The sequence below is a fragment of the Nuphar pumila genome, chromosome 16 (genome assembly GCF_984573655.1).
Source record: "Nuphar pumila chromosome 16, dmNupPumi1.hap1.1, whole genome shotgun sequence".
NCBI classification, from domain to species: domain Eukaryota; kingdom Viridiplantae; phylum Streptophyta; class Magnoliopsida; order Nymphaeales; family Nymphaeaceae; genus Nuphar; species Nuphar pumila.
Window position 1 is genome coordinate 61,195,804 of NC_143264.1, and position 18,854 is coordinate 61,214,657.

General features: G+C 38.2%; 1 protein-coding gene across 2 annotated transcripts in view; it reads left to right on the forward strand.

Annotated features, from left to right (window-relative positions):
* The first annotated feature begins 574 nt into the window (after positions 1-574).
* LOC149813320 (uncharacterized) overlaps positions 575-18,854 on the forward strand; it is a 32,343-nt gene continuing 14,063 nt past the window's right edge. Inside the window, exon 1 of one of the 2 annotated variants that reach the window (XM_089992375.1) lies at positions 575-965. In XM_089992375.1, coding sequence (XP_089848501.1) covers positions 677-965 — 289 coding nt within the window. In that variant the 5' untranslated portion in view covers positions 575-676. The remainder of the gene's footprint in view (positions 966-18,854) is intronic. The other variant, XM_089992374.1, reaches the window with a different exon arrangement.

Below are 18,854 nucleotides of genomic sequence, written 5' to 3' on the forward strand. Positions count from 1 at the left end.
CTGAATGTGTGTCCAACAGGATCAAATTAGACTATATGGGATTGAATCTATATGATTTGACACGTTTCACCCCATGTATGCCTCATAGCTAATAAATTAATTGCCTTCCAATTAGTGATGAAAACGGATAGGCTTTGATTGGATCTTGGACAAAATTGACAGTTTATTTCTAGATATAGATCCTAAAAATAAGAATCAAACTTATATTTGGATTGGGTTCAGATTTGCTGCACCACGTGATTTCAAATCCTGTTTTAACTACTGCATTTCAATTACCCCCATTGAACTACTAAACGACATTCTTGTCCTTTTAAACAGGACAACTCATCCTAGGTCAATCAAATATGAGGGCGTTTTAGACTTTTTCTTGTTTGGCCTAAGCAAAAGGCCAAAGAGCAACTGAACGACCGTCTTTCAGATATAAATGAAATGTTGAGTGCTTATTCTAAATAGTTGAACATTTGAGCCGATTTCTGTAAACTACCCAAAAAAAAGACAAAAATCACAATCACACGACAGTCTTCTTCTTCTTCTTCTTCTTCTTCTTCTTCTTCTTCTTCTGGTTCGTCGTCGCTGGTCCTTCCGATGCCACCCACCCACCCTCCTTCCCTCTGTAAATTCCCCCACCCAAATAACGAAACCCTAATTCTCCATTCTTCCCTTCATCTGAAACTCGATGGCGTCTTTGGGAATTCCCTCGTCTCCCAATTCTTACCAACTCCGACGCCGCACTCTCTCGCGTTCTTCCCCGGATTCTGTCAGGCGGAACTCTCTAATTTTCCGGAGAAGTGTTCGTCCGTTGTGTTGGAGGATCCATGCAAGCCCCGTCGCAGGAAGAGGAGACGGCGGCGTTGATGGGGTCCCCGACGATCGGTCGTGGATGGAGCAGGAGAAGGGCTCCGCGGAGTCGTTCTCCGGCTGGTTCTCGTCGGACTCAGGATCAGAACGGAGGAGCCGATTCGGAGGTAGGAGTGATTAGTTGTGGACTTGCTTGGCATTTGGTGTTCGTGAATCGTGATTTCGAGTAGTTACTCGGTTTGTGCTTCAATTTGGTTTTTGTGGATTATGTATGTGTTTTGGTTGCGTCTGCTTCTTTGGTGCACTCTGTAGTTCTGGTTCGGCTTAGGGTTTTCCTTGTGTTTGATTCACTTTTTGGGGGCTCGGATTTATTGATTTTGTTGTTTTCTTGACATCTTTAGATTGGGTATGTGATGCGGCTGCCCAATTGGTTATTCTTGCTCGGTGCTGGTTGCTTTGTGTGTGTGTTTGTGTTTACACTTTGCGCATTTGCAAATGTGTTGTGAGTCTTGGCTGTAATGGATACTTTGAAATCTTCTATGTTTCGTGCTGCATTCGCTTGAATCTGTAGGATGGCTCATGTTGGCATCTCAAATTTTGGCTTCCTGGGGTTTGGTGAGGCAGTTCGCAGATGTTTGTAGTGTTGTTAACCAGTGGTGATGTGTTAAGACCACCTTGCGACTTGCTCTTTTGTTTGTTCTCTTCACTGTTTCATTGCTGATCTTTCTTTCTTTCATACGTAAGAAGAATGAAGAGGGAGAAAAATGAGAGATTCTTTGACTCACTGAGCTAAGTGGTGAAATTAGGACGTGTTCAGGAAGATGTGATGCTGGAGTTTCTGCACTGCCTTTAAGATTGAGATTGCACAAAAGTGGCTTTTAATTTTGTTTGGTTATAGTTCTATATGCTTTTATGAATCAGGATAACAAAAAAGAAGAATCGGTGCTAAATCTAGCTTATATACTTCTTGAAAGCTTAATATGGCTGCATAGAACCTCATTCTTCTGGGTGGTTTTAGGAATTCTGCAAACAATGGTTGAGCTTGTTTCTCAATAGAGGTCTCCTTAGATGATTCCGTGCTTATGTGCAATTCCCTTTTCATTGAAGATGTTTTTCTTATCTTCGTTTATGATGTTTTTTTTGTGAGAAGTTAATTTTAATAAGCATTGTAAAATCTTAGTAAAAAAATAATGTCTTGGAGAAGTGCGATATGCTGTTAAATCGAAGCAAGAAGTCACCATAAGTAATCTCTATCAGCTGTCATGACCATAGCTAGTATTGGTTAGTTAGAAGTTTCTCTACTTTGCTCTGTGACGTGTGACCAACAACCTGGCATTGCAAGAGTACTGGGATTTCTTTTTCAAATTGTCTCTACCCTAGCATACTGGAATATTTTGGTTGTTATGTACAACATATTTGTGGAGTCAAGCCTAATAGATGGCATATAAAGAATGCAATACTGGTGGTATATTCTGCTTGTGAAAAAACACTGGTGGATGAAACATGGTTAGGAGACTTGTCGCATCTCACAGTTATGGCACTGGACAGTTGCACTTGTTTGGCGCATCCAGTTGAGCTCATGCCGTGGGACTGCTTGTGATATCCAACAATAGTGTCTTTCCAAATTATTTGTTTAATTTGCATCCCCTCTGTAGCATTTTGTTTTTCTTATGTGTCTTCCGGGGTTCGTCTGTTTGGTATCTCAAGGATTAAAACATATGTTATTTGTGATAAGTTTTTTGCCTTTTTTCCCCTTTTCTTTATAGCTAATCATGCTGGGAAGGGCATCCATCATTAATATAATATGGAGTTACCAAACTTGAAAATAATTTGGAGTTACAATTCAATAATAACCAATGGTAAAATTATGCCAATATGGTGTTTTGCTATGTCACATGGGTGCGGGTGCGACACGGGTGCGGCGCAATTTCAAAAATTTTGGACACGGGGACTCGGCTATATATATATATATATATATATATATATTTAAAAAGTAAACAACAACTGATATGTATAAGATTCACTGATTATATATAAAAGTAAACAGCAACAGTAAACAAATGGGTCTTCAAAATCTTATATATGTGATTATCCCAACAAAAAATGCCAACTACGTAAAGATTAAACCTGCCTATCAAAATAAAATCCTGAACACATGCCTGATCACACCCAATGCAGTTGCACAGACTGCAATGCAGACTGTGACTGTTGCACAGTCTGTGACTGTGCAACTGCATTTCACAGTCTGGCTATATATGTTTTTTTAAATATATAAAAAATATATTTTTTTAGTTTTTTGTCCTAAAAATGAACCAAAATAGACTCGGTCAAAGTTGACCGAGTCTATAAAGTGGACGGACCCGCACCCGTGTCGGGGCGTGTCGACTGGGGTGCGTCGCCTCCCAGCCGAGTCCGTGTGACATAGGTGTTTTGTCATCTTTATGGATCATTGCACCCGTGATCGGTGATTCCTCGGCTAACATCGATGAATCACAATATGGTATCTGTTAGAAAATGGTACTCCACCGTTTTCACAAGAGGAAGAGGAGTAGAGAGGAAGAGAGGCGTCGGTGGCTGCAGAAAACCCAATTAGGGTCTGCGGTATTGGCTTACATTTAAATATATGCTGATACAACTATTAGGGTACGAAAATACCCATTACATAATAACATAAAATTACATTATACCATTAATGACATTAATGAACGTGTGTTAAATTAAAACCGGGTTGGGTCTGGATCCTGAGATCCAAACCCAACCGTGATATCTTTTTACCCTCCCTCAAGTTGTACATGGTTTTGAACCATGAACAACTTGCCCTTCAACATCCATAACTTGTCTTTGATAAGCCCCTTTGTAAACAGATCAACAACTTGATCAGCAGTCCGAATGAATTTTGGTTCAATTTCCTTCTTTTCAACCTTCTATCGTACAAAATGTTGATCAATGTCAATGTGCTTGGCACGACTCTGATAGATGAGATTAAATGACATGATGATGGCACTTTGATTGTCACACAATAGAATACATTTAGAAATTGACTCTCCTACTTCTGTCAAGAGGTGCCTGATCCATGTTACTTCGGCTGTAGCAACTGCCATTGATCTATATTCAGCTTCTGTGCTCGACCTGGCTACGACCTTTTGTTTCCTACTGCTCCAGGAGACAAGATTTAGGCCAATGAAAATACAGTCCCCTGAGATTGACCTGCGCTCATCTGGATCTCTTGCCCAATTTGCATCTGTATAAATAAGAAGTTCATGCATGTAATAGCCATCCATACTCTTTCTGTACACAAGACCATCTCCAATAGTTCTCTTCAAATATCGAAGAATGCGTTTCACAGCTTCCATATGCCCAACATGTGGTTCATGCATGAATTGAGATACCTGATTGACAGAATAGACAATATCAGGTCGAGTGAAGGTAAGATACTGAAGCATTCCTACTATCCTGCGATATCCTGTAGGATCCTCATACAAATCTCCATCTTGTGCACTGAGTTTCTGATGAAGTACACTAGGTGTGCTCAAGGGCTTGCAATCTGGCATACCTGTCCTGCTAAGAATATCAATGGTATACTTATGTTGGGTAAGTGTCATGCCTTCAATAGTCCTATCAACTTCTACTCCAAGAAAATATCGCAGTTTACCAAGATCCTTCATCTTGAATCTATGATTCAAGAGTTCTTTAACCTGATCAATATGTTCATTAGAGTTACCTGTAATGATAATGTCATCGACATATATCAATAACAGGGTAACTATATCTTTACATTTGAATATGAAAAGGGAATGATCAAGAAGAGACCGACTAAAACCATATTTTCCACTTCAAGAGAGAAACTGTCAAACCAAGATCGAGAAGCATGCTTCGAGCCATATATAACTCTCTTTAACTTGCACACGTAGTCTTTGGAGTTTCCTTTTGCATACCCAGTGGGTTGCTTCATGTATACTTCCTCCTTCAGAGTTCCATGTAGAAACACATTTTTCACATCCAGATGGCTGAGGGTCTACTGGTGCTCAACAACCAAAGATAGTATGACTCTGATAGTGCCAATTTTCACCACTGGACAAAACATCTCGTCATAGTCTTGTCCTTGCTCCTGTGTGAAACCTTTGGCAACCAATCTAGCTTTGTATCGCTCGATAGTACCATCCGGCTTATACTTTATCTTGTACACCCACTTTGACCCAACTACATTTCGATTGTGTGGTCTGGGAACAATATCCCAAGTGCCACATTCATGAAGAGCCTTCATTTCTTCGTTCATAGCTTCAATCCATCTTTTAGAATTTATTGCTTGATAAAATGTGGTGGGTTGATCCTCCTTGCCCAGTGAGGTTAAGAAAAGTTGAAAATCCATTGAGAAGTTCTCATAGCTAACCCACCTATCAATAGGATGCCGAGGTCGGGTAAACCTTCTGTGAACAAGGGATTGAACAGAAGCAGAAGGGGAGTTCAGCTCCTGACTAGATCTTGGGAATATCTCCTTCGCACGTCGAGAGTAAACAATGCCTTTATACCTTTCGGGGGCCAATGATGGTTCAAAGATCACACTTTTTTGAGTTTTTTGCGCAGTTGTAGACACGTTTCCCTCATCTCTTTGATTACAGTCTGAAGAACAAACACCGTCAATACTAGAAAAGAGATCTGAGTTCAACCAAGGGTGATAAATTTAAACTTCAGGAGGAGTGTCAACATTATGACCAAAATTTGATTCATCAAACACAACATTTTTTGATATCTTGATGCGCTTGCTCACGGGATCATAGCATTTGTATCCTTTGTAATCATCAGTGTATCCCACAAATCTGCACCGTAAGGCCTTATCCTGAAACTTGTGTCGCATTGAACTGTCAACATGAACATAACATACACACCCAAATACACGCAAATCATGATAATTTGGATGTACACCATGTAAAGAAAAATATGGTGATTTGCTTTCCAAGATATTCATGGGCAATCGATTTATGACGTAGACTGTTGTATGAAAGGCCTCTGCCCAGAATGTAACTGGAAGATTACTATCATGCATCATACTCATTACACTTTCGACGACGATGCTTTCGTTCAACAATTTCATTCTATTGAGGGGTATGAAGGCAAGACACCTGCCTACTTAATCCATTTGTCTGAAGGAAATTAAAAAAAGTCATTTGAAGAGAACTCACCCCCTCCATCACATTAGAAACAAGTAATATTTTTAGAGAATTTATTTCGAACAAATGAATGAAAATTCTAAAACAATTTGAAGGTTTCAGATTTACTTTTCATAAAGAAGATCCATGTATATCGAGAATAGCTATCAACAAAGATGAGATAATATCTAGTGCCAGACATGGAAGGAACTGGAGCCAGACCCCAAACATCAGAATATATAATTTCAAATGGTCTTGAAGCTCTTATTAATGAAATGAAATGGAAGAACATGACTCTTACACTAAAGACAACTAGAACATTTTTTATTATCGACACTTAAATTCAGACTTGACTTGGGAATAAGATTGCTTGAAACAAACTTATCAATAAAACGACTACTACAATGACCCATACGACCATGCCAAAGATTCGGTTCAATACATTCAGAAATATTAAGAACACTTTCAGGGAAAACTGAAGAAGCTGGAGATGATGTGGTGAACTTCAAGTGTTAAACACGAGAGGAAGGATCTCTTGGAACACGTATATATTCCTTTATCGTTTTCCTTCAGCGAACATTTCCCTCGTGTGAAAGTCCTTAACATGAACAGAAAAATGAGTAAACTCAACTGAAGCATTAATGTCATCGACAAACTTTGAGACTGAAACAATATTTTTATGAATATTAGGAGCTATGTCACATGGGTGCGGGTGCAGGGATTCGGCACTTCCAAAAAACCCGGGTGCGGGAGTGCGGCAGGGGCAAAAATGTAAAATATATATATAAGGGGTCCGGGGGTTCCCCCGACGCGGGTCGGGGTTCCAATTTTTTTTGCTGGTGTGTTTGTTTGAAGACTCGTTACCCACGTTCTACTTGTTGTGTACTTTGAGGCAACAAGACAAAATTGATGAAACGAAAGGATTGGCAATCTGATCGACCCAGCCTGCTGCGTTCTGCTGACTGTCATGATTCAATCATGTCTGAAACTCCTTTGTCTTCACGAAAAAAAATATAAGCGCAAGGTTTGATGTGGTTTGTTGGAGAGAGAGTCTTCATGAGGCCTACGACTCCACTGCCACGCCATAGGATTCTTCAAATTTCATTTTATATACAGCTGCACGACAACTGAAAGAAATTTATTGGATTGGACATGTGGAAAAGAGAGGTCTACACAAAGCTACAGCTAGAGCACCCATCTCGTCAGGAGAACAGTGAATACTAATAGCCAGCAAGGCTACCACCATCATTATCATTTATTATGGAGAGAGAAAATCCTTTACGAAAAAGAAGGATCTGGATTGAAAAGGCTCTTCAATTTTAGATGGTTTTAAAAGTGCCCCTTTATAAAACAAGAGCAGCAGCAGCAAGCAGCTGTCAACAAATTTTTTTTTTTTAAAAATTCCGCAGCCCATTTCATAGGGCAATTTTTTTTTTAAAAAAAAATCCAAAAAAAAATGGACCTAAATGATCCTGGGTGTGGTCAACGCACCCAGGATTGGGTTGACCGCACCCGCGTCGAGTCACGTCGACGCGGGTGCGGCACCCTGCTAGCTGAATCCCTGTGACATAGATTAGGAGCATGCATGACATTTGAAAGAGTAAGGGAAGAGTTGGACATAGGAATGACAGAATTTCCAATGTATGAAATATGGTGAGAAGACCCATCTCCAGTGACAATACTATTTCTACCAACACAAAGAACAAGATTTAGGAGCTTACCAGCATCACCAGTGACATGAGTGGCTGCACTAGAATCAACATACCAAATACCTTGATCATTCTGTTTGATGTTTAGTTCAGCCAAGGCAGACAATAACAACTCTTTGACTGCTCCAGTATTCTGCAATGTATTGGTTCTCTTTCTTGTCTCCAATTGTTTTTCTCTGTTTTGCGGGTTATGCCAACAATTTGCTTTGATGTGCCCCCTTTTGTTGCAGAGAAAGCAGGTAGGTATTGTCCTTTGCCTTCGTAGATTAGGAGGCATACTGGGAGTAGGTAATATTTCACGGGCTCCTTGTCCATTCTTCTCTTGACCTCCCCTTTCGCGAGATTCATACCTGCCACGTCCTCGATCATAAGTAACCCCTGTGGCAAGAACATCGTGTGCTCTAATGGGGTTGTGAATTCCTTCAGAAAATCCCTTCAAGGTCCTCTCATACTGTAAGAGCTTAGCACGAAGGTCTTCAAATGTGGGTAAGTCTGGCAAACACAGCAAAGAAGTAACCATCATGTGATAATCGGGTCCCAGCTCGCTCAAAGTCTGTTGCACCATATCTTTGTCACTGACCGCGCAACCCACGATGGCCAACTGATCTGTGATAGTCTTCATTTTGTTTAAGTACTCTATGACAATCATGGAGCCCTTCCTCAACATTTGAAACTCTTTCTTTAAAAATAATATTCTAGCCTGAGAAACTTGAGAATATGTCTGAACAAGGTGATGCCATAACTGCATAGCTGAGCAGTCATCTGGGATTGCCACAAGCACCTCCTGTGACCTATGTCACAGGGATTCGTCTAGCAGGGTGCCGCACCCGCGTCAACGCGACGCAGGTGCGAGTGTGGCACTGGGTGCGGTCAACCCGACCCTGGGTGCGATCAACACACCCAGGATCATTTTGGTCCAATTTTTCAGACTTAAATTTTTTTTTTGCCAAGAAACATTTTTTTGCCCTATATGTCACAGGGATTCTCCAACTAGGTGTCGCACTCGATGCGGTCAACCTGACCCTGGGTGCAGTCAACACACTTAGGGTCATTTATGTCCAATATATATATATATATATATATTTATATTTATATTTTTGCTGCACCCCCGCACCTGGGTTTTTTGGAAGTGCCGCATCCCCGCACCTGCACCCGCACCCGCACCCGCACCCGCACCCGTACCCGCACCCGCACCCGCACCCACACCCATGTGACATAGCTTGTGACATGGTGGAAGTGATGTAGGCAACCAAAGCCTGGTCTCGCTTCATCCAGGTTACGTACTCTGGATTTCTAACAAAGGTAATGGCAGTGTCTCCCTCCTCATTCTTGCCTTGTGATACGAACTCTAGAGGAACAGGAATAGAGCCATCCAGATGTCAAGAAAGATCCCGACTCCTTATAAATGAAATGATTTGTCTCTTCCAGGTTAAAAAATTGGAATTATTCAGTTTCTCAGACACAAGCTAACTGAGAAAGTTGGAAGAAAGGCCAGATTGTGAAGAAGAAAAGGAATCCATAGTCAATGGAAAGCGGAAAACGAGGAGGATTAAGAGGCTAGAAAGAGGGGGTCACTTTAGAGCAAACAAAATAAGAATTTAGAACAAATGACTGAATTTCAGAAATTTCGGCTGCCTTTTTTTTTTTTTTGGAATAACCTGCAGACTCGAGGCAGAAAAAATAGAATATGCAGTAAACAAATTTCTCTAAAGGAAAGTAAGGATTCAATTGGTAAGAAAACACCTTAATATGAAAATAACGTGTTTTATTTAACGTGGTTTGTTTCTAAATGAGAAAAATCCAAAGTAGAGAGGAAGATAATGTGTTGTTAATCAATCAAGACCAGGGTTACCGGAAGCGCCTAGCTAAAAGGGGAAGCGCGCTTCGGAAGCGCAAAACATCGCACTTCCGAAGCGTGGGGGGAAGCGTCCCCCTTTTTTGGGAAGCGCGTTTCCCTTTAATGGGGGACGCGTTTCCCTTTAATGGGGGGACGCGTTTCCCTTTAATGGGAAGCGCGCTTCCCATCACGCTTCCCCTATTTTTTTCAATTTTTTTGTATTTTTTATTTTTTATTTTTATTTTTTTTCGCTTCCCCCTCGCTTCCGAGACGCTTCCTAGGTCGCTTCCGAGACACTTCCCGAATCGGTCCTAAGTGGTCCCACGCTTCCTCGCTTCCTAAAATTTTGAAAGTGCCTTGCTTCCCGTATCGCTTCCCGCTCCCGCTTCCTCAACTGGCAACCATGATCAAGACAGAACACAGATCGTGTTCAGGTCAGATTCAGTTTTGACGTCAATATGCAGAAAGAAAAGAGCAAGTTTGATGTGATTTCAATCTTTGAAATCACGCAAACAAGAGTTTTGATATTGCATGATTAGGTTATTGAATGAAAGAAATCGGATGCAGCAATATGAAAGAAAGAACAATGAGAGGAGGAATAAACAGAAGAAGGAATCGAATATTTTGGATTGTGGAAGAAAAGAAGAAGCAATACAAACCAAGAGAAAAATACCTTAGAAGAGGGTTAAGGGGCTGGACTGAATGCTCATAGGAGAACGCGATCTTCAAGGAAGGATTTGACGCTCTGATACCATGTTAGAAAATGGTACTCCACTATTTTCACAAGAGGAAGAGGAGTAGAGAGGGAGAGAGGCGTCGGTGGCTGCAGAAAACCCAATTAGGGTCTGCGGTATTGGCTTACATTTAAATATATGCTGATACAACTATTAGGGTATGAAAATACCCATTACATAATAACATAAAATTACATTATGCCATTAATGACATTAATGAACATGTGTTAAATTAAAACCGGGTTGGGTCTAGATCCTGAGATCCAAACCCAGCCGTGATATCTTTTCAGTATCAGGCTGAGTTGGCGACCATGATTTGCAAGGAAAATCGAGACATGATCAACTCATCAATAGACCCAAGTGATAAACAATTCAGAAATGGGTTTTTGCATTGAGAGAGATTTGCTTATTTTAATTTTTCCAATACCAACTACAAGATCAAAAGGTTACTAACTATTTTGCTGAAAGAGGTTACTATTTGTTGATAAAAAAAGGTTAGTATTTTATTATATAATTACAAATCAAAATTTTGAAAATGATAATGTGAAGATAATATGAAACTAAAATGAATATGAATATAAAACTAATAGTATTTTATGTATGTTTAAAATTATTAATATAATAAATTAAATCACTATGAATTTAAAATCAGTAGTATTTATGTACATTAAAAACTGTTAATCCAGTATGTCTGATAGTAAAGTTAAAACTAACCATTTTTGAGAATTAAGTAGATTATATATTATCTGCTTTCAATTTCATTAATTTCAGTATTTTTCTGTCATAAATTCTACATATTGGTTTTATTCTTTTTAATTGGAATTTATTTATAAGTAGTGTAGTTTTGATATGATGGCATTATATAATTAAAATATTAACGTGCCACCAATTTTAAGAGTATAATTAGATCATTTTTATTATTTATATTTCAAAAAAATAGCTATTTATGGATTTTAATGTAATATTCACAATGTTGCCGATCAATCATATTTTGCGAGTTGACAAGGAGTTTGCATGCTGTGGTTGATCCGTTTTTCTCCCAATTAATCATTGCTGAGGAAGGTAAGCTCCAAGTAATGGCCAAGGGGGAGTTTAGCTACTATGTTTTGGACTAACTTTGGTTAACTTTCTGGTCAGGCTCCGCTCATCTTGATAAGAGCTTCCAAAAGTGATTTCATTAAACTCCATGACCTGTTCTCCAAATTATCTTTGGTCATCATTCCAGGCTAACAATCTGTCATAAGTTATTTTGTGCCATGGCTAAATATTGAATCCACCGTAAGCAATACACAGCTTCGTTTACACAATAAGATTCAAATATCCTACCAATATTCTCTTTGTGTTGCATGGAGGAGCAAATTGGACACAAACAGTGGCATGTTCATGTCTTGTAATGATTTCTTTTTTCTTCACTTGCTTTTGCAAATGGTCATTTTGTTTACCTGCTTGTGATAGAATATTGGCTTTTAAAATTAAGTAATTGTTCTTTTTATGCACTCTGTTGTAACTCTATTAAAAATCAGATCAACTCTCATATGGTCGTGGCCAGAATCATCATGTGAATGGGTTCACTTTTTAAAAATATGGTTACTTTTCAAATCACCCAAACTTTTTGGTCACCAAAGTTTTTTTATTTTTCGGATACCCCCAAACTCTTATCTTGTTTAAGCAAACAACCATAAGTTAACTGTAATCAAATAACAAGAGAGTACAAAAAATACAAGAGGGCAATAAGCCAACAACACATGCCACCAAGGGCAATACAAAAAGCCACCAAGGCCAAAAACAAATGCACTAAGGCAAAGAGAATGAGAGCAAGAGAACAACACATAAAAAAAATATTTTATTGATGAATAATGGTCACTAAAAGCATACAAGATAATGGGTAGAGAGCCCATATATATACATGAGATAGGGAATAAGAGAGAGACAAGTTAACCGTTAGGCACTCCTAACAGCTAGCTCAACAACTAGTAGATGCAAACAACAACAACAACAACTACGCCTTCATCCCAAAACAATTGGGGTCGGCGATATGAACCAAAAAAGAAAATCATTCTGGGTCTTCCACATGAATCCTTCTCCTCCAATCATTTCTATCCAATGCCATGTCTTCGGTGAGGTTCAAAGCATTCATATTCTTTCCTATCATCTCCATCCATGTCTTCCTAGGCCTACCCCGACCTCTTTTAACTAATATATTTTCCCATTTCTCCATCCTTCTAATTGGAGCATCATTAGGCCTTCGCCGAATATGTCCAAACCACCGTAAACGATTCTCTCTCATCTTATTTTCAATTGGTGCAACACATACCTTCTTACGTATCTCCTCGTTCCAAATCTTATCTTTTATTGTATTTCCACACATCCATCTAAGCATACGCATCTCAGGTACACTCATTTTTTGAATATGATGTCTCTTGGCAGCCCAACATTCTGTACCATATAGTAAAGCGGGCCTAATAGTCATCCTATAAAACTTTCCCTTCAACCGTAATGGCATTCTACGATCGCACAACACTCCAGTTGTACTTTTCCATTTCATCCACCCAACCTTTTGTAAGAAAGTGAAAAATACGCTACAACAAATGTCTCTCAACAAGTTCTCACAAATACATCATAAGAACCACAAAGGTTCACAAAGAGAACTTAAGAATACACACAACCCGAAACGGGTATAAAAATGAAAAACAAACAATTTTATTGATTTGAGATAAAAACCCAAAAAACAAGAGTAAGTATTTACAAGGGGAATAGCCCCATATTTATAGAGAGGTAGAGAGAAGCCTTAAGAGAGCTGTTGGACTCTCCAAGGGCTCTAATAGAGTTGTTGGGGAGTCCAACAGCTCTTTTTGGATTTACCTTTTTGACTTGGTCAAAAAGGTACCTTTTTGACTAGTCAAAAAGGTAAAGGCCAAATCAGTCCAATGATGGACTGGTTTGGCTAATTCTAGTTGTATTTTAACTAGAATTAATTAAATGAAAAATCCTAACTAGAAAGGAGATAAAACATTACATGTCTATGAGATTACATATGAGATATTATATGAGATTACATATTTTAACACTCCCCCTCAAACTTACGGTTGGATAACCGAAAGTTTGCCTAAGAGAAAGTGAAACCTAGGAGCAGCGAGAGGCTTGGTGAAGAAATCGGCCAGTTGATATTCTGAAGCAACATAGGGAAGATTGATGGTGCCACGCAAAAATTCCTCTCGAACATAATGACAATCCATTTCTATATGCTTTGTGCGTTCATGAAATGTCCGATTGCTTGCAATATAGATAGAGCTCTTGTTGTCACAACACAGATTTGATGCTTTTGGACTTTCAACTCCCATATCGGAAAGTAGACGTCGAAGCCAGACTAATTCCATAGTAGTTGTAGCCATTGCCCTATATTTAGCTTCAGTTGATGAGAGAGAGACCTTTTGTTGCTTCTTACATCGCCAAGACACCAAGGATTCTCCTAAAAAGACACAAAAACCTGTAGTTGAGTGGCGGTCATTTAGATCACCACCCCAATCTGCATCAGTATAAGCAAACAATTCTAAGTTAGAGGAAGCGGATAAAAATAATCCTCGAGAAATAGAATTTTTGATATATCTAATAATACGCAAAACTGCTCCCATATGAACAGAAGTTGGAGCATGTTGAAATTGACTGGTTGTATGGACCGCATGTGTAATGTCAGGTCTTGTGATAGATAGATACGATAGAGCCCCAACAAGTTGCCTATACCGAGTCGGATTCTCGAGTGGCTCTCCATCATCAATCTTCATTTTGACATTCACAATCTCAGGAGTATCAACATGTCTTTCATCTGAAATACCTGACCTGGCAACAATATCTAATGCAAACTTAGATTGAGTTAGCAAGTAACCTCTAGGTGAGTAGGCAACTTCTATACCAAAAAAATATTTCAAAAAACCCAAATCACTCATTTCAAAATGTATTTTTAGAAATTTTTTAATATCATAAACTCCCTGTTTATCACTTCCAGTGATGATCATGTCGTCAACATAGAGTAGAAGGATGATAATACCTGCATCAGAATTCTTAACAAACAAAGTTGTGTCAGTAAGACAAAATCGAAAACCAAAATCAAGCATAACCTTACTAAACTTATCATACCAAGCTTTTGGAGCTTGCTTGAGACCATATAAAGCCTTGTTTAGGCGAAGTGTTTTCCCTTTAGGTATATTCATTCCTGGTGATGGGTCTATGTATACTTCTTCAATTAAAGTTCCATTTAGAAAAGCATTTTTAATATCCATTTGAAAGATATGCCATCCCTTTATTGATGGAAGAGCTATTAGGATTCTAGCAGTGGTCATTCTAGCTACTGGGGCAAAGGTCTTTTCATAGTCTATTCCATATTCTTGAGAATAGCCTTTTGCCACCAACCGGGCCTTGAATCTTTCAAGAGTGCCATCACTCTTGGTTTTCACCTTGTACACCCAGCGACAACCAATAGGTTTCTTGTTGTTTGAAGGATGGTCTTGAATGGTCCAAGTATTTGCTTTTTCTAAGGCTTCTAATTCGACTTTCATAGCCTTGACCCATTCTGGATGATCCTTGGCTATATCATAACTGGGAGGTTCTTCATAGGAATGAATTAGAGCAATAAAGGCTTGATGTTTTGGTGAAAAAGACTGATATGACACAAACTTTGCAGGAACCCTCGAGATCCTAGTGGATTTTCTAGATGAAGAGGCAGATTCATGTTCCCTTGTGTATTTATCCAGGGCACACTGTCTTTCTAAATTTCCTCGTCTAGAGTATTGAATACAATCTTGACTATTTCTATGAGGATCAGAATCAATCACATCCATCTAATCATCTAGATCAATTTCTCTTTCACTATCCTTTGGAACTAGATCCAACAAGAAGGAATACTCATCTATTTCAGTAGAATTTTTGTTTTCAAAAAAACTTTCATTTTCTAGAAAGGATACATTCCTTGAAACGTATAACTTGTTGTTTTTAGGGTCAAAACATCTGTATCCTTTTTTATTATTTGCATATCCTAAAAAAGTACAGGGTATAGCACGGGGAGAGAATTTATCATTCTTATCTGTAAAAACAAAGCACTTGCACCCAAACACCCTCAGTCTAGAATAATCAGGTTTTTGTTTATAAAGCTTTTCAGTAGGAGAAATATTCTTTATTGAGGATGAGGGCATCCTATTAATAAGATACACAACAGTTAAAATAGCTTCGGCCCAAAAAACTTTAGGAACTTGATGTGTGATAAGTAGTGTTCTAGTTGTTTCTATAATGTGTCTGTGTTTTTTCTCTCAGCTAACCCATTTTGTTGAGGGGTATAGGGACAAGATTTTTGGTGTGAAATTCCATGTGAGTTCAAATATTCTTTAAATTCAGTTGATAAAAATTCTCCCCCTGAATCAGTGCGAAATATTGAAATATCATTCTTAAATTGATTTTTGACCATAATATGAAATATTTGAAAAAAAGAGAACACTTCAAATTTGTGTTTAAGAAAGTAAATCCAGGTATATCGTGTAAAATCATCCACGAAAATTACATAGTATAAAAACTCACCTTTTGACGTAACTGGTGCAGGACCCCAAACATCAGAGTGAATTAATTCAAGTGGTCGAGTGGAGACAAAAGTTCTTTCTTGAAATGCTAGTCGTTTCATTTTTCCAAGAATACATTTTTCACAAGTGAAAGTTTCAAAATTACAAAATTTTTCCATGTTTGGAAAGTACTGAAGCTTGGATATACAAGGGTGACCAAATCTTTGGTGTAAAAGATCCAAGCCTACTTTTTGAACATTGCAGCATAATGTTTTCTTGGGTAATTCCAAAAAATTCATGTAATATAAGCCTCCTTCTCTATGGCCTTCCTCAATCAGCTTCCCTGACTGGTGATCCTGTACTTGACAATCATGAGAAGAGAAGGAAACATTACACCCATGATCAGTTAATTGAGAAACAGATAAGAGATTTAGATTAAGTTTGGAGATATATCTAATCTTTGGAACACAAAATCCTTTTGAGTTTTGAGAGTTATTTTCGAAATTTCCTATTCCTTTTATCTCAAGGGATGTTCCATCCGCAGTAAAAACACTCGATCCACTTGAGTCATAACAATGCGACAGTAATTTTAAATTTGGTGTCATGTGAAAAGAAGCACCAGAGTCAAGAAGCCATAGGGGTTTACCTGGATCGGAGGTGCCAACAGAAGAGATCGCAACTCCAGCTGAGGGAGAAGTTCCTTTAAGAAGAGGCTGTAGAGCCTCCACCAGCTGAGACAGAGACATGTTTCCAATGGATGTCTCATTTGATTCTTTTGATTCAACAACAGCTACCTTCTTCTCATAAGATTTTTTCAACTTTGGACAGTAAGTTTTAACATGTCCGGGTTCATGACAGTAATAACAAATAACTTTTCTCCTTTCAAAATCGCCTTCTTGCCTTTCATTGTTTATTCTCCCAATATGTGGAGGTTTGTATGTGCGAATGTGATTATCTGGTCTAGATACAGCTAAAATTGTATCATCATCGCTTTTGTCGACTCGTTTCTTGAGTCTATTTTCTTCCATACTTAGCTCTTCAATGGTATCTTCAATAGAGGGAACATTTCCCCGATGTAGAAGAGCGGACTTGGTTGATTCAAATTCGGGTCTCAACCCATTTATAAATTGAAAAAAATGCTCCGCATTTACTTGATTTTGGCGAAGCTCAATGTCTTGTGGACAATGCCACTTTGGTTCAAGAAGAGTCAACTCTTCCCATAGTTCGGATAAGCTATTGTAGTATTCTCTAATACTTCTCTCTTCTTGAACCATATTCCGAACCTTTTCTTGTAAGTTACATATATGAGCAATATCTTTAAGAGAATACATTCTCTTAAGATATTCCCACGCATCATTAGCATGTTCAAATTTTGTGAGACTTGAACACTTCTTTATGTCTACACTAGAAATTAGCCAAGACATGATCTTGGCGTGACCCATTCTCCATTCTTTCCATTCATTTTCATATGTGGAGATGGCCTTAGTTTTTTCCACCTCCGAAAGAGGTACTTCTCTTCCACCTTCTTCTTTAGTGAGCGTTAGTTTAGGTTTCTTATCGGTTCCATCAACTAAGCCCCATAAACCCTTTCCCCAAATAAGATGCTTCATGATTGAAGCCCATGTTACATAGTTTGAATCGTTGAGTTTTATGGACTTAATGGTGACATTATCATTGTCATCCATTATACAAGCTTGGGAATGAGAGGGGAAGAAGAAAAGCAAGTGGGAAGAGGAATATTTTAACCACAAAGATCGAAAATAAGTAGCCTTCCACGCCCTTCAAGGCTACACACGAGCACTCCTTCAAAGAGACTTCACTTTCTTGAAGAGTAGTTGCATGGCACGCTTCCCAATACACGTCCACCGACCTTGCTTTGATACCATGTAAGAAAGTGAAAAATACGCTACAACAAATGTCTCTCAACAAGTTCTCACAAATACATCATAAGAACCACAAAGGTTCACAAAGAGAACTTAAGAATACACACCACCCGAAACAGGTATAAAAATGAAAAACAAACAATTTTATTGATTTGAGATAAAAACCCAAAAAACAAGAGTAAGTATTTACAAGGGGAATAGCCCCATATTTATAGAGAGGTAGAGAGAAGCCTTAAGAGAGCTGTTGGACTCTCCAAGGGCTCTAATAGAGCTGTTGGGGAGTCCAACAACTCTTTTTGGATTTACCTTTTTGACTAGTCAAAAAGGTAAAGGCCAAATCAGTCCAATGATGGATTGGTTTGGCTAATTCTAGTTGTATTTTAACTAGAATTAATTAAATGAAAAATCCTAACTAGAAAGGAGATAAAACATTACATGTCTATGAGATTACATATGAGATATTATATGAGATTACATATTTTAACACCTTTATCCTATGATTTACATCTCCATCAATTTCTCCATACTTTTGAATGATAGATCCCAAATATTTGAAACAAGTAAACACAAAAAATAAATAAAAAATAAAAATTACATTTGAAAATAATTACAATATAAATATATATATACATACATACATGTACTTATATGTATACATAAGAAAAATACATATTTTAACATTAACTCCCTTTAATATTTTAATGTTGAAATAACCAATTTACCCTTATAAAAAGTAGCTAAAGCCCATTTTTGTTTTGACCTTTTCACTCGTTCTTAGCCCAACAACTTCATCTCAATCAATAAAACTGGTTTTCAATAGATATTTGGTATGTTTTAGAGGTCGGAAATAAATTTATAGTGAGCATGAGGGGAAATTATAAATGCATTTTTATAGAGGTGACATGATAATTTTGACTTCAAAATCAACAATAATCCAAAATTAAACCAAGGGTGGTGGAGATGAGGGTTTCTGCTTAAAAGTAGCAAAAATTTGGGGTTGTTCAAAATATGAGAAAACTTTGGTGGATATAGTAACTAGGATTTGGTGGGCATTGAAAATTACCCAGTAATAACAAAAACTGCTGTATCATGACAAAGTTGTCCAATTGGTTCATGTTGGTCTGAATCGAATCAAACCATGAGAAAACATTGGAATATGTTTGGATGTATTTGAGTCAGATTGTTGTAATTTCACAAATTCTG